This window comes from Bos indicus x Bos taurus, chromosome 1, assembly GCF_003369695.1.
Source record: "Bos indicus x Bos taurus breed Angus x Brahman F1 hybrid chromosome 1, Bos_hybrid_MaternalHap_v2.0, whole genome shotgun sequence".
Classification (NCBI taxonomy): Eukaryota; Metazoa; Chordata; class Mammalia; order Artiodactyla; family Bovidae; genus Bos; species Bos indicus x Bos taurus.
The window spans coordinates 112,768,000-112,785,262 of record NC_040076.1 but is presented as its reverse complement, the minus strand read 5'-3'; the positions used below and the strand labels follow the sequence as shown (position 1 = coordinate 112,785,262).

Here is a 17,263-nt window from a genome sequence, read left to right as displayed (position 1 = left end):
AGAGATGATCAAATGAAATGATACTATAAAGATTTAGACATCTTCAGAAAGTAGAACCTAGTCCTTTCCACCATGGGGAAAGAAAAGGGAAGATGGGAGTACCATTCTAAAACTAAACGATTTATCAGTCTGACTTTTTCTACAGTCTAAGCAAGCTAGTTGTGAAAGATACTTTGGGGGAAAAAATGGGAAAATCTGATTATGGATTGGATTATCAGATGATGATAAAGATTGAAAGTGAAAAGTGAAAGTGAAGTAGTTCAGTGGTGTCCTACTCTTTGCAACCCCATGGACTGTAGCCTACCAGGCTCCTCTGTCCATGGGATTTTCCAGGCAATAGTACTGGAGTGGATTGCCATTTCCTTCTCCAGGGGATCTTCCCGACCCAGGGATCGAACCCAGGTCTCCCACATTGTAGACAGGCACTTTACCCTCTGAGCCACCAGGGAAGTCAAAACAATGATAAAGATTAGGAATGTTTAATTTTTGAAAGATTTTCTTTAAAAGAAATTAAGCTGGTGGTTATACTTTGGCCACCTGATACGAAGAACTGACTCACTGGAAAAGACACTGATGCTGGGAAAGATTGAAGGCAGGAGAAGGGGATGACAGAGGATGAGATGGTTGGATGACATCACCGACTCAATGGACATGAATTTGAGCAAGCTCCAGGTGTTTGGACAGGGAAGTCTGGCACGCTGCAGTCCATGGGGTTCCAAAGAGTAAGACACGACTCAGACACTGAACTGAAGCTGGTGGTAGAACTATAAATTAATACTTCCATCCCTGAGTATAATTAAATCAGAATCAGAAAGACAATGAATTATACCCTTTCCCTACTTCCTCCAAAATGATCTCCACATTTTTCTTGGAAAACACATACACACTCACATTTTTAAAACTAAAAGTAGATCATATAATAGAGTTTATGATGGGGGAAGGAAAGGCCAAAGTTGCCAGAGAAGTATTTCTGTTTTAAAAAATATATATGGTTGTATAGTTGAATCACGACCTATACTTTTTCTATACACAAGTTACCAATGATGAGGAAAACAGAAAGTAGAATTTCATTATAGAGAAGTCATAGTAATCAGACAAAATATTTTTGCAGTGAGAGAATAGAAAATTAATTATAGTGAATGATTTGAGGGCATTGCCATGATGGGATTTTAAAAGTATTTTAGCCAATAAAATTAGATCAAAATATTTTTCAGTGTTTTAAAAAAGTAAAATGTATCAAAGCACTTCAACAGAGTAAGGCTAGGAAGTATATTCAGAACTATTTAAAATACTAAATGGAATTTGCTTTGATTTTACTAAAGTTAACAGTGACTCCGGAAAAAGCTATAATTTCACAGGAGAAAAATGTTCCAATGCATTTCTCTAAAACATAAGAGGTTGTATCTTTCAAAACATCCTATTAAACAATCAGATCATCTGAGAATTTTTTTTTTTAAACTTCAGATGTTCAGGTCACATTTAACATTTGGCAGGTCACATTCTAATATCTGGCGTGAGCGTGCGATCTGGGTCTGCATTTTTAAAGTGCCATGAGTGACTGTTGTACAGTTAGAGCTGAGAAATATTGGCCTAAGAGGATAAATTCAAACTTCTTTTCTGCCCAACTAATTGCAGAAGTGAGTGAAGAAACAAAAACCTCAAATGCCAAAGACTCGATTTTATTGGGCAAATTTAGGCAGAGAGGGGAAACAGTCTCACCATAAATCTAAATAAGGAACTTCACTATGTATCTACCATCTTCATCTCTGACCCAGAACTTTAGGGGGGGAAAAAAAATCCAACTTTTGAAAAAACTCAACTTGGACTCAAATCAAAGAAAATAACCAGGCTACACATAACTCAAGTACCATTCTTAGAACGGCAATAAAAATACATTTCTAAAATACCTGATTTAAACATCACTTGTGACATCAAGAGATCGTGTAAAGTGCTGATGTTGTCCCAGCCTGGTAGAAAGACCAATATTGCACCATCCTATGCAGAAGGGAAATAACTGTTATAAAGGATCACATAACAAAATAAGAGTATAATTCTGTGCACAATTAAGTCTTTGTTAAAATTATATTAGCTCAAGATAACTTTTAGTTACTAATTATAACTAAAGAGTTTGCTTTTTAAAAATAGGATTTATAATCCAGACATTTCGTTTGTTGAGTCTTTTCTTCAAATAGGTCAAACTGCTAAATCATTTTGGTATTTTGAAATTCTTGCTCCTGGTATCAAAAGCTGTTTCCTCCAAAGATTATTTTTTTAAAAGCATTTAAGAAAAAATTTTTTCAAGTCCTTGATATGAAATTGAAATGTTTCACTTTTGAAAATTAAAAAAAAAAAAACAAAACTAACCTCTTCTTCCAAAACAATGTATCGAATAAGGGCAGCAATCAAATTCAGATCAACTTTTTCATCATCCATCATTTCTACAACATCTACAGTGCTTGCAGAATACCTATCAAGTCAAATATAAAGTCATGAAATACTTGACAGTTTCCTGACATTTAATTAACTTACTTATAAAATTTTAAAATTAACTCAATCTGCAAATGGGAAAACATAATAAATAAAAAGAAATACTGCGATTATGATAGTGTTTACAAGTCAAATCAGTAGAGTATCCAGCTAGAATATGAGACTCGAAATGTTATCCTCAGGGCTTCTCTGGTAGCTCAGCAGTAAAGAATCCGCCTGCCAATGTAGATGACACTCCAATATTCTTGCCTGGGAAACCCCATGGACAGAGAGGCCTAGCAGGCTACATTTAGTGACTAAATAACAAAAGAGCTGGATACCACTGAGTGACTAAACAACAATGCTACCCTTAAATATGTACAAAGTCAAGACAAACCTGCATCTTGTTTAGCCACTACGTTCTCACTTTCAAACAAAAACAGACTTACCTTTGTCTCAATTCCCTTAGATAACCTGGCCAGCGTTCTTTATAGATTGCTTCTTTTTCTTCTTTTTCTTGTCTATTCACATGCCCTTGCATGAAACCTTTCTTAAACTGGGATCTGTGTTCTTTTTGTTCTGGAACATATCTAAAATAAAAATACTCTTAAATAGCTTCACTTTGTTTAAAATTGGTTTTCACTAACATCTCTGACTTTTTAGGATTTTAAAAAATTTTAAAGAACATCTTCACTATACTTTCTAGTAAATACTAGTTAAATTTTTTATCTACAAATATGAACACGTAACATTTTAGATTAAAATCATTCTTTATGAAAGTATGTAAAAGCTCTATCAGCAATAAAAATTTAAATGGTTGAGTAACTACCATCTTTAAGTTTGAATTTACTTTTATATCAAAAGTTAACATTAATACAGGTTCAAAATAATAGTTAACAATTGCCTAGAAGACTCAGATTTTGAATATAAGAGGTTTCTAAACCTGAGCACAAATAATTGCCTGTGGAGTTTGTAAAAGAGATTCCTCAATCCTATACCTTGTGATTTGAATACAATAGGTCTGGCTGGGGTCTGCTCATCCAGCAATTTTATTTAGTGCCCCAGGAGATTCAGTGTATTTATAGCGGTCTGTAGATTCATAGACTCATGCTTGAGAACTACTTAGTTCTGCTAGGTCTTAAAGACAATGGCAGAACCAGAATCAGCATTCAGACGTCTTACAAGTCAGTCCAGTGCTATGCTTTGACTTCACTATGCTGCAGTGCACGTCACCTACCATAAGTGAGTTGTGAGAGGCATGGGAGTGGAGAGAGACAAAGAAAAATAAACCTATACTTTAACCCCAAAGCCTCTCGGAGTTAACCTAGATGAGAGCATCTAGAAAGAACGGGGGGTGTGAAGCATGGGCTTTGTGAGTCAGACAGAATGGGACTGATGTCCGTGCTCTGCCACTGACTAGCTATGTGACCTTGGAAAAGGTATAAGGCTCTGGCTTTTAGTTTTCTTATTTGAGAGATTAATACTCTTTTAACAGTACTGACATGAGAATGAAAAAGAAGGGATAAAGCATGGTGCCTGACATATAGCGGACACCCCAAAGAATTCATCAATCCCCTTCCCTATTCAGTACCTGTGACCCAGGACTCCCCTAAGTCTTCGATACATATAGAGGCACCACTGTGAGGTAGGGCAACCTGAGACAGAAATTAATCTAGTCAGCAGGATGGACCCACAGCTGGCTCCCTTCCCAGCAATTATAGGATCAGAGGTAACCTTTAGCCCCCCATCCCCAAGTACCCAATCACAACCCTCCATAATATCTCACCTATTTTCTTTCCTACTTCCCTGCAGAGCAGCTCTTCCTCTGGAAAAGGAATAGGTGGGGCCTCTGCTGAAAACTTCTATCCAAGGACTACCCTACTTCACGTCCCCTCTTGCGCTGGCTACAGAACAAGTGCACAGATACTATCTGTTGCTTCAAGAGACTCCCCTTAACTACAATTCCGTGTACATGCACTGCCTTCTGGAGACCTTAAGAAGCAATTCATCTTTATGTTATGTTAGATTACTGGTCCCTGAATCTTGTTCTACTGTCAGGTTGTTGCCTGTTATTACCTTAGAAAACAACTGGTTAATGTGCTATGGTAAGAAACGGGGCCACGTGGTTGAAAGTGGAACTGAGGAGGGAGAGCATAAAAATATATGAGCATTGATGATCTAACCAGAGCATCTAACCAACATACACTCTTTCACTTTAACATGTTCCTCCCTGACACACATTTCCCTCCTTGGCCTGCCGACCTCACTGCTTTCCTGACTTGTCCACGCTATCCCTGCCTTACACACTCTTCACTTACCCAGAACAGTAACCAAAGAACTGTTAAGTCATTCTGTATCCCGTCCCACCTTCCTCCATGAAAACCCTGAGAGCTTTCTCCTTGAACATACCTTCTTGTTTTTACTTCTTCTACTTAAGGTCCTTATTCTCTCTCCTATGTTAGTATAAGAGTTTCTCTGAGGGCACTGTGGTCTTCACTCTCACAGATGCTGCCATCTGTTTTCCCCAAAACTCTGGTCATGAGAGTATGACCAGAGTGTACTCCTTAAGAATAATAGCCTGTATGTATCCCTATCTAGATACAAGCTCCAAAGTTGTGCAATGAGTTGTTGTTCCCTTGTTTTTTCTCAGATCTTAGTGCACAGTGCAAGCCATATAGTTTCAAAAATATGTTATATAGATGTCCATTCAAAATTCAGCTGACTTTTCCCCATGTAAAATATGCAGTAGGATCTTTGTTCTCACCTTCCCACCATCACTTTCTGGTTTTCTCCTTTAACAAGTAAGCTGTGGAATCTTGAAAAATCTCAGCACAAATGTTTCTACATCTGTCCATTTAGTTTTCAGATGTTTACTATAGGCCAGGCACTGTGCTATGTACTAGTTACAAAGATGCATAGGACAAAATCTTCCACTTTGAAAATTTGAAATCTAGTGCAAGAGACATATATAACAAGACACATCACATGGCAATAAGGTAAGCGGTACAAGAGATATGATAAAAGTGCTCTGGCAGTCTTGCTGAGAAGGTACCTCACTGAGAGGTTATCAGAGAAGGCTGATGGGCAGGGATTTGTTCTTACATAATAGTTTACATATGAAAAGTGGAGAAGGTGGCAAATAAAGGAGGAAACAGCATGTAACAAAGCATAAAACTATGAAAGAAAGGGCACAAGCTGGCATAGAAGAGACAGTGCATAAGAGAAGTGGCATAATGCATGCCACTAGACAGACAGGGCCAGACTGTAAAGAGCCTTGGGGTGACAGGCTAAGAAGCTGGAACCTGATCCTGTGGGTCTGTGCCTTCAGCCCTCTCTCATCAAGTGATACTAAGGTAATTTTGATGGCTCCTCGAGAAGCCTGCTAGCAGCTAAAGGCCAGCGTGAATGGGATCATAACTTGGGCATACCAGCTGAGCTGCTCTGCTCTAGGCCATGACAAAGCAACAAAGGTTCTTCAACTAGTTTTCAAAGAGAAATCTCAAGGGGAATACCCTAGGGAAGAAAGCTTACATGACCAGAGTTTTGGGGAAAACAGATGGCAGCATCTGTGACAGTGAAAACCACAGTGCCCAGGAGAAACTCATACTAACATAGGAGAGACAATAAGGCCCTTAAGTAGAAAAAATAAAAACGAGAAGGTATGTTCAAGGAGAAAGCTCTCAGGGTTTCATGGGGGAAAGTGGGACGGGATACAGAATGACTTACAGTACTTTGGTTACTAAGCGTGTAAAGCAGTTAACGTATCCTGGAACATAACTGCTTGAAACATCCAGCTACTTTGATTTAGAGTTTAAACAACCGGGTGGAAGACAACGGGAGCAACCATTATAAAGCATACTAAGCAACATAGATTTTTTTTTTGGTGGAAGCACAGTGGGAATCAAATATAAGATGACAGTTTTTGTTTGAAAAATGTGAGGTTCAAGAAATCTGTGATACTGGAATGCTGCTGAGTATAGATTTAGTTAAGTTTAGAATTCAGGAAGAATTCAGTTTTGAAACCATAGTTCTGAAAGCTGTAGGAAAATAGTTCTGAAAACCTGGAACTATAGTCATGGAAATAGGATTGCACAATGAAATCATAAAACGGTGAGAAACATCTAAGGCGAGAACTCTAGGGGAATATCATATTTAAAGGGTGGGAAATGGAGGCCAGCAAAGGAATACCAGGGAGGAGAATCAGAACAGAAGTTCAACACTAAAGACAGAGATTCACAAACTTTTCTGCCCAGGAGTCTTTAGACAATACTGATATGTGGCTAAAGCCCAGGCTCTGTAATATAATATGGTATGAGCGTCAATGTGGATTTTCAAAGACTCCAAGTGATTTCAATGTGCAACTAAGTTTGGGAATCCCTGATTTAAGGAAAAACAATGTTTTAGAAAGAAATAGTTAAGGGTGAGTTTCTTAGACTAAAGTTTGACAAAATAGTGATACTAATATACTAAAGTATATTAGTACTTTTAATCTTTTACTTACTAATATTTACTTACCTTATTTTTTCAATTATATCTTCCAAAAGATACTCCACAACCGGAAAAGTAAAGCCAGGTATATGTATCATTGGACAGTTACCTATTATGGTAGATAAAACATAAATCTGTATTCAAATGTAAAAAAAAAAAAAATTAACTGTGAATAGGACAATGACTACATTAGTTTTAACTTCAGAAAAGGGTCCTGAAACTTTTACAGCTATACCTTATTTTTCCATATCTCATTTAATAAAAACAGCATTTAGTCTTCATTCAGTAGCAATTTACTGTTATCAAACTATATGCAAACCTCACAATTCTACAAAGTAACCCAGAATACAAAAAAAATAGCGTATTTTAAGTTGGATTCAAGACCTATTAAGTCTATTTCTCTTCATCATTAGCCAAGATGGTGCCATGAGAACCTAAGTTTTAGTGAAACCTACCTTTAGTGAAATGACCTCTGTAGCATCCAGAATTAGGGAAAGGAGTAGTTACAGCAAGAACTAACCAAGTATTAAACTACTGCTTACTATTTTAGAATCACTAGTTAAAAAAGAAGTCTCTCAGTACTGTTACTTAAATGTTATTTAGGTTCTGTACCAAACAAAATAAACCATATTCTCTGTAAACAAAGGCCAAAGTTACAGCACAGATGGAAGTAACTGAAGTGGCACCACAACTTTGAGTACACTTATGTATCTGACCTGTGTAAGTTTACTCAATGTTAGTTCTGGATTTCTCATCAAAAGGACTGAGACAGACAAAAACAAAGTAAGGCCCTGAGGGTCAACTGGGCTGATTACAAACACATTAAATATAGTGCTATTCCATTTTAATGTTCTCCCATTTCTCCTCCTTCCCCAATTTGAGCAGTAGAGACAGTGAGGCATATTTTAAAAGAATGTACTCTGCAGCTACTCAAATTTAGGTTCTCTGTTATTTCTTGGCTACTCCATGCAACTTGTGGGATCTTAGTTCCCTGACCAGGGATCGAACCCAGACCCCAGCAGTGAAAGCACTAAGACTCCCAGGGAATTCCCTCAAATTTAGTTTCAAATCATCCTGACCCTCTGTTAATTATGCAACCTTGGGTAAGCTACTTAACTATTCTGAGGTTGTTTTCCATCTGTAACAATGAGAATAGCACCTACTTCACAAGGTATCAATGAGCATTGATGAAGATAGGCCAAATACTCTACCCAGCCAAGCTGAGGGTATTCCACAGTTATCACTGATACCACAGTTATCACTGTTATTAGCAAATTGCCACTTTAGCCTGAGATACATCATTTCATGGGAAATAGATGGGGAAACAGTGGAAACAGTGTCAGACTTTATTTTTTTGGGCTCCAAAATCACTGCAGATGGTGACTGCAGCCATGAAATTAAAAGACGCTTACTCCTTGGAAGGAAAGTTATGACCAACCTAGATAGTGTATTGAAAAGCAGAGATATTACTTTGCCAACAAAGGTCCATCTAGTCAAGGCTATGGTTTTTCCAGTGGTCATGTATGAATGTGAGAGTTGGACTGTGAAGAAAGCTGAGCGCCGAAGAATTGATGCATTTGAACTGTGGTGTTGGGAGGAGACTCCTGAGAGTCCCTTGGACTGCAAGGAGGTCCAACCAGTCCATCCTAAAGGAGATCAGTCCTGGGTGTTCTTTGGAAGGAATGATGCTAAAGCTGAAACTCCAGTACTCTGGCCACCTCATGCGAAGAGTTGACTCACTGGAAAAGACTCTGATGCTGGGAGGGATTGGGGGAAGGAGGAAAAGAGGACGACAGAGGATGAGATGGCTGGATGGCATCACTGACTTGATGGACGTGAATTTGAGTGAACTCCGGGAGTTAGTGATGGACAGGGAGGCCTGGCGTGCTGCGATTCATGGAGTCGCAGAGAGTCAGACACAACTGAGCGACTGAACTGAACTACATAAAAGCTACAGAAGACTATCAAAAAAAGTTTATAAATTTTTCAAATCTGTGGTTTGACTTTATTAATGTCACCTTAATTATCTGGTGGTAGCACCAAAAGGCTACATCTCTTTACTACAAGACGAGAGATGATGCCACCATTTAAAAAACTACTAGAGAGGGCTTCCCTGGTAACTCAGTGGTACTGAATCTGCCTGCCAATGCAGAAGACATGGGTTCAACGCTGGTATGGGAGGACCCCACATGCTTCTGGCGGAGAAGGCAACGGCAACCCACTCCAGTACTCTTGCCTGGAAAATCCCATGGACGGAGGAGCCTGGTGGGCTGCTGTCGATGGGGTCGCACAGAGCTGGACACAACTGAAGTGACTTAGCAGCAGCAGCACATGCTTCTGGAGCAGTTCATGTGCCACCAACTACTGAGCTCATATACTGTAACTATTTAAGCCTGAGGACCTAGAGCCTGTGCTCTGCAACGTGAAGCCAGTGCAATGAGAAGCCTGTATACCACAACTAGAGAGTAGCCCCTACTCCCTGCAACTAGAGAAAAGCCCGTGCAGCAACAGACACAACACAGTCAAAAATAAATAAGTATTTTAAAAACTATGAGAGGGTAGATTGGAGACTGGCAACCCACTCCAGTACTCTTGCCTGGAGAATCCCAGGGACAGAGGAGCCTGGTGGGCTGCCATCTATGGAGTCGCACAGAGTCGGACACGACTGGAATGACTTAGTAGCAGTGGCAGAGGGTAGATAAATATTCAAATATAATGCATTGCTAAACATTGACTACTTGCATCACTAAACATCTGAAAACATTTTTTAAAAAACTGCTTCTAAAAAAAAAAAAAAAAAACCTGCTTCTAAATTCAGTGGTTTTGTGATAACTCTGTAAAGTAACAATCATAAATTCTACTCACCAAAATATTCGGAAAACTTCTCAGCATTCAATGTTGCACTCATCAATACTACTTTCAGGTCAGGTCGATAACTGAGAAGATCTTTAACAACAGTCATTAAAACATCTGACTGTAGATTTCTCTCATGGATTTCATCAAGCACGATGTGACTAACACTGGACAGATGGCTACAACAGAAGCATAAAGTTTGCTACTCAGCACAAAATCAAAAACAGAACCATCTTAATTTTACATAATAATAAAATCCAATGTAATAATGACATCTTTTGATGATGTTTAACTAGATGTCCTGCGTTGAAACATACTCACGGGTCTGACTGAAGCCACTGAAGGATGATTCCTGTTGTACAATATAAGATAGAACCTTGTTTCCTTGGCAACCGACTGCGAATAAAAGACATGAATTAATTCTTGGTTTTCTTTACTGATGAACTATTAAATACCACAAACGTTTAAGAGAAAATCTTCAATTTAAAAAATGCTTTCGGTTTTAATGAAAAACTTCATCCTTAATTTTTCAGTTACCAAAACTACTACAGCACAGTAATGAGAAATACTAGCTTCAAGTTCATTATACATTATTTTTGCTATAAATACAACATTCATGATTTCTTTACAAGACCTACCATTCAGAAAAAGACCAAATATTTAGGAAACTCAACTTCAGTTTAGTGACTGGAAAATCAGTTCATTTAAAAAGACAAACAGAATCTTGAGCTTCAGAGGACTACAAAAATACAGTGGAGGGGGATGGGGGTTGTGAATACAAACTAGCTTAAGGTAGTCAGAGGCTGTGTGGTGGTACCACTCCTTTAGGCGAGTAACGGTCTACTAACATATCCAGGAAAAATGTTATCCTTCTGAACATTTCCTAGTGTAAAAGACATCTTAAAGTGAAAAAAAAAAGTGAAGTGAAAGTGTTAGTTCCTCAGTCATGTTTGACTCTTTGAGATCCCCATGGACTGTAGCATGCCAGGCTCCTCTGTCCATGGAATTTTCCAGGCAAGAACACTGGAGTGGGTAACCATTCCCTTTTCCAGGAGATCTTCCCAACCCAGGAATCGAAAGACATCTTAAAATGGCAATTCAAATCTGAATTTGGATCAAAAAAAAATGATCTTGTGGGTTGCAAGCCTATGTTGCAGTTACTACAAATGTTAATTCTAAAAACAATAATGAGCATAAACATTTGGGGGAAAATCTTTTTTTTTTAAATCTCTGATAACTTCAAAGTTTCACAAAAATCTACCTGTAAACAAGAAGTGAACATTCTTGGAAGTTCTCTGGTGGTCCACTGATTAGGACTCAGCCCTTTCATTGCTGAGGGCCTAGGTTCAACCCCTGGTCAGTGAACTAAGATCTCCCAAGCTGCCTGGCATGGCCAAAAACAAAACAAGTGAACACTCTTTACCTCTGGAGCCGAATTTGGTATCCAGTACTATTACCATTGCCACAAGATTCCGCCCTTTCTGCAGCCACTCTCTCTGCAACCTTTAATTAAAATAAAATACAGTTACAAAGAAAACATTTCCTTTAGAGTAAATATCCTAAATGTCTGTGAAAATCTGGAGTTGTTGAAACACTACTCATTAGATAACAAGAGAAACATATTAAAGTCTGAGGTATCTAAAACTGTTCCCTTTAAGAGCTGAAGACTACCTGCTTATGCTTACTTTTCATTTCCTCTCAAATTCTGCCTCCTATTTCCAAAGCAACTTTCTATAAGTCCTCTCTATCTTTGTCTTAAAAACAGTTGGAAATTCTAAACTCATAAAGGTTGAATATAATTTCAGAGTAACTATACACTTGATACATTTTCTTATCTGATTCTTTTTTGTAGATTAGCAGGCTTAATTCTTAACTCTTGGTTAAGTTCTTAGAATTATGGCTGCTAAAGATAAGCTCTAGACAGATGAAATCCTATAAACTAATACTGATTTGTGCAACTGAAAGTAACCAACAGTCATTTAGTGACAGACCAGTGATTTACGAGGTTAGAAATAGAAAATGACAATTAGCTTTTAAGAAATACTTCAGATGTAAAATTTCCCAATCATCATATCCTGAATACATTAAGACCATTACTTCACTTTTTACTGTTAATTAAACTGCCTATTTAAATATCAACAGATCTTGGGGGGGAAAAAAGCAACAAAATAACCTAATTAACATTTCTCCTTACTGTCAATTTATAGTAGCATGCTGCAGTCCATGGGGTCGCAGAGTCGGACACGAATGAGCAAATGAACTGAACTGACAGTCATATTTTAGTGAAAACGGTAAAATTAGATTTTTAACCAAAGTCTAGCTATATAATAGTGTTACAATGAAAGTGGTTTATTTTTCACCATTCTATGAACTTATGCCATTTCTAGGAATATTATCCTCCCACAAACATGGCAGCTTTACTTTTTAAAAACAGTTATTTCTTAGAAACTATAACTTAAATATATACTGTAGTTGCTACAAAATATTGCTGTAATTGGTAATGCAGTTCCTGACCACAGATTCTGTATAAAATGACTTAGAGATGTAATAAAGCACACTATCATAAAATCAAATACAACTGGAAAGCTTCATAATTTAAATTTACACAAAGAATTACATAACACTGAAGTAAATGTACTGTACACCTGATGCTGCAAGAAACCCCAAACATCTTTACAGAACATATAACTCATATATTTAACTAGGCCATCTAACTAAACACAATGTTATCTATAATAAACACGCAGTTAATACCTGTTTCAAAATAAACTCCAAACACCTTATTTTTCTATGACTAATTCCCTAATACTGAATTGCACTAAAAAATCAGAAATACTGCTATCATTCAGTACCTATACACTGAAAAAAAACAGCTGAAAACAGTATTAAATGAATCAAGGAGTAAAAGGTAAAGTATCTAATGATGGAGATTATTTGAAGCTCATACTCAATTCTATAAACATTATCAGCTTTTCATTTAGTTTTATAGAAATTGCCTGGATTTGCAATTTATCTTGAACTCCTAAACATCTGTTATCAATAAGAGAGAGGTCATTCAATTTCTTGGTCTTTACTACAAAATACTTGCTAACCAAATTTTGCTTTCATAGCAACATATCTTAAACCCAATTAAGAATCACCCCAACACTCAAAATCAGTAATTTCTAGTAAGACTACATAGAAGAATGGGAAAAAAAAAAGTTGGGAATTTTAACAAGTGAGAGCTTACTTACTGAAATGGCACTAATTCTTCTTGGCTGAGTACAAACTATCCTACAAGCAGATCCTTTTCCTCTTTCAATGTAGTTATCCAAAATGAACTGAGTAACTTGAGTGGTTTTTCCACAACCGGTTTCACCACTTATCACTGTTACCTGATGGTTATCAATCATATTTACCAATTCCTATTTCAAAATGAGAAAAAAGTGAAGAACATCCATCACATGATGACTAAGTCTGAAAAGTTACCTGAATCTTACCGAACTGAAGGTTAATTGTTTTTAATAAGCATATTAATACTTGAAAATTCTGTTATATGCAATACTGACAGTTTAGGTATCTGGATCTACCAGTTTTCAAGAGATGAGGCACCAAATTTTAAGAACAGAGCCATGGCTCTGTTAAAGAAAAGCACACAAGGAAAAGGAGACAGCTTATAAATTCATGTAAGAATTAACATTAATTAAAAAGAATGTTGACATGTGGGTCTACTGAATATAAGGCAAATCCCCTGAAAAAAACTACTCAGAACATCAAGGATTTATGTTATAAATCATAAATACAGCTTTGTCTACAGGATAAGTTTTGTATACTGTTTGAGAACAAGGAAGAATATAATTTAAGACTATTCCCTTTTAAATAATTAAAACAGAGCGAAGTTTTAAATAACTACATCAAATGACTAAAATTCAGGTACTATCTGGAAAACTGCCTACTCAGGAAAGATCTTCTTATAGATAAACATGAATATTTTCAAATTAGTAGTACTAATAAAACCATCCGACCACTACTTCAAAAGGGTGTTAGGAGTTATTTTTAATCTATGAAACAGTCTAACTTGAAAACTCACCATTTAAAAATGTATCTGATACCTCATATATATCAGAACAAATTCCAACAAAGTAACAGCTAGAAGTATTTAGAAGCAGACCATGATTCATTCATTCAAAAGGTATTTACTAGGGGTCTACAGAATGTAAAGCACTGTTCTGAGTAAAGAGGTACAGAGTGACCAAAACAGACCCTCCTTAAGAAAAGTAAAGTCGGAACAAAGGAAGACTGAGAGGTCAGGGAAGGATGGGAGACTATATTATTCTATACAGGGTGATTGTATGAGGAAACAAACTTACAAGTGAAAATTCTGTTTTTAAACTCTATCATGGACATAAATAAAGAAAAATTTTCAGTAAAACTGCTTCAGAAATGTTTTTTTTTTTTTTGGTCTTTCAACAATTCAAAAGAATAAAACGAACTTCCAAGACTATCCTTTAGGGAAAGGTTCATTAATTTATATTTCTTCTTGATTCAAAGCTTAAAAGAAATGGATTTAAGCATTTTGCAAATCATATTAAATAGTGTATATAAATTTTACCTTTTGCATTCCATACGATGGCAGCTTTTCCCTGAAACGCTGAAATTATAAAAAGAAAAAAAAAATTTAATTTTTTACAAGAGAAATATAATCAAATTATAATCCTGGTAAATAGAATATATCATAGATAAACATATTAAGAGTCCAAAAGTATTTTTTTTACCACATAGCTTGAGGTGTCAAGACTTATCTTGGAAAATAGCACAATGACAGGCATCAAGCAAGTGGAAAAATGTTTATCAAAAATTTGTAACTTATAGGAAAAAAAATATGGCATATTACCAAGGATGAAAAAAGTTGAGGTCTTAAAAACACTTAAATTTTAAACCTGGTTCTGGTACTAGCTGTGCAAGCACAAAGCACAGGTAGGTCACTAAACCTAAGATTCTTTTTCCTCCTGTGAAACAGACAAGTGCAATCTGCACAGGGCTGCTGAGAGGTTTAAATGATATGGTACACAGGAAGCATTTACAACATGCCTGACCAAAAGGAAGACCAACCACTTCTTCTAACTTTCTCTGCACTAGATCAATTACTCATCTTCAATAATATCTGAGTTCTGTCCTCCATACAAAGCAGAGATGGCAGCTAACACTGTGTTCCTAAGGTTATACAAGCAGCTCAGCTCTCAGGTAAAATAGTCTCAATAACTTCATCTTGAAATCTTCTCTGCCCCTAATACATATTTTCACTCAAAAGGCATCAAAGAGCTACAGCATTTGGTCCCTAGACAACCTCAGCTGATCTGTTTTAATAAGGATATTCAACCTTCACTGAGCCAAAAGATCCTTTCTTTCCTACAGGAGATACAATGATCTGCCTTTCTCAAAAACGGCAGTACATATCTGCACATTAAAGACATGGCTCTCAGAATTCCCTAGCTTCTTTAAAAAAAAAAAAAAAAATGAACATTTTATTACATCTATCTCTAGAGCATCCATCCATCCACAAAGCATTCAATTTCATGTTTTAGCAGGAGGGACCTTGCCCAGGATAAGAAAATACTGAAAAAATTTCAAGAGAACTCAGTTGCCACAGTTCTGTCTTTAAAGTGTCAGTGTACCTAAGCACATCATATGACTTTTGAGGGATTTAATTTTAACATCTGTAAAAGGAAAGAGTGGATTAGATGTTCCAGAAGAAAACAACTTTACAATTCTAACCAACCTGTCTCTTATAACATCTCACTAACAGTCTAAAAATATTAAAGAGTGATTTTTTTTCCATCTGCACTACCCATTTCTTAAATATTTCTTCTCTTCATCATATAAACTGTGAGACAGGCTCCTTATGTGTAATTCCATTCTCACTACTTTTCTGTACTATGGGGGGGGGGGGGGTGGGGTGGGTGGGAGGGATAGGGTAGGGGTGGGGGACTCTCAGAGGATGGCTTGTTGAAAAATCTCAACTCATTTAGGTATCAGGCAGCTACCTCTAACCATAAATACATTTTTATCAAGTGTCAGAAGAGATGACAAGTAAAAATCTTTTCTTTCCATTACCTGCATTTCAATATACCGAAGGTCAGTTTTTTTCTTTTGTAAATCTTCCAATAATTGTTGGTCTAGAGTTGCATCTGGTTCATTTTCTTGCAAGAGATATTCAGAATCACGATCAATGTATTTGTCCCTGATTCTAAATGGCCTCTTTTCTTGATTTATCATTTTTTTTTCCTGATGCTCCACATTCTTTACTGAGTTTGGTTTGTTCTCAGCAGGAGCTTCAGTACCATATCTATTTTGAAAAAATAAAAAAATGATAAAGGTTAAATAAAGATCCACTCAAGCCCTGAAACAATAGAACAATATGCTGTTTAATGATTTCAAAATCACCAAAATCAAGTGCTTATTCTTTTATCTTAGTAGAGCAATATGAAAATACTTAGATTCTTATAATAAATTCAATTTCCACCCTACAAATAGATACTGACAGATAGGTTATTCCTTGTGGTAGTTAAGCAATAAAAATCTACCCAATAGTCATTCCTTCATAGCAATGACTTAGTGTTTTTCTTTACCTAATTTTCTGAGCCTTGTTTTATTACACAACTTCATTTTCTTCCTGCTACCCTTTCTGAGCTACAAATGGGATGCTATACTACGCAGTCCCAGAAAAACTACTTCTAATTTGCCCTGATGATAGTTTCTATGAATTTCCTACAACAGCAATTTAACTTTTTACAGATCTCCTCCACAAGAGAATTTTGGAAATACAATGGTGGGTAGTTAGAACAATAAATAATAACTTCATCAGCCTACTATGTAAGTAGATTATTCCTACCATTAAATTCTTCTGTGGGAATGATACCACCTAGATTTTTAAATCTTTCACTAACCCTGCTCAATCTACATAAGAAGAAAAAATACTTTGAGGCTAAATTACACTTATAGAAGAGTCTAACAATATTTATTATCATTTTTTTGCAAGCAAATGCTTAAAACAAGTGTCACTCTGTTAATTTTTTTAAAAAGAATACTTTTTGTTTTACCCATGATCTTCAGGAGCAAACCAAGATATCTGTGCTTCTTCATCTTTATCATTCTTAGTTTGCACAGAATGTAGCAGCTGCACAATTTGTTCTTCTCGACGTTCATCCATATGTACTACAGCTCTCTATGTTGTGCAAAGGAAAAAGCACCCTTATCAACATGAGAAAACGTGCAAAATCATCTGACAACTAAAAAAATTAAAGCAACACAATATATGTTCAACAAACATATAAAAGAAAGTTAAACCCACCCCCACTTGCCTTCCAAACACTTTTCTACTATGTGTCTATAAAATCATCTCTACTGTAACTGGTGAAGAAAGAATTATGTCCTTTACTAAAACTTCGGTGCTCTTTCTACCCTTACATTATACTGT

The 17,263-nt window shown here is 36.5% G+C and overlaps 1 protein-coding gene across 2 annotated transcripts in view; it reads right to left on the bottom strand.

Moving 5' to 3' along the window:
* The window catches only part of DHX36 (DEAH-box helicase 36), a 47,520-nt gene that overhangs the window by 25,182 nt on the left and 5,075 nt on the right, over positions 1 to 17,263 (bottom strand). For both annotated transcript variants that reach the window (XM_027543169.1, XM_027543177.1), the window contains 11 exons: positions 16,887 to 17,011; positions 15,901 to 16,132; positions 14,399 to 14,437; positions 13,041 to 13,211; positions 11,231 to 11,310; positions 10,129 to 10,203; positions 9,820 to 9,986; positions 6,982 to 7,063; positions 2,916 to 3,056; positions 2,365 to 2,467; positions 1,908 to 1,995 (listed from right to left, as the gene is read on the bottom strand). In XM_027543169.1, the coding sequence (XP_027398970.1) occupies positions 1,908 to 1,995; positions 2,365 to 2,467; positions 2,916 to 3,056; positions 6,982 to 7,063; positions 9,820 to 9,986; positions 10,129 to 10,203; positions 11,231 to 11,310; positions 13,041 to 13,211; positions 14,399 to 14,437; positions 15,901 to 16,132; positions 16,887 to 17,011 (1,303 nt within the window). The remainder of the gene's footprint in view (positions 1 to 1,907; positions 1,996 to 2,364; positions 2,468 to 2,915; positions 3,057 to 6,981; positions 7,064 to 9,819; positions 9,987 to 10,128; positions 10,204 to 11,230; positions 11,311 to 13,040; positions 13,212 to 14,398; positions 14,438 to 15,900; positions 16,133 to 16,886; positions 17,012 to 17,263) is intronic.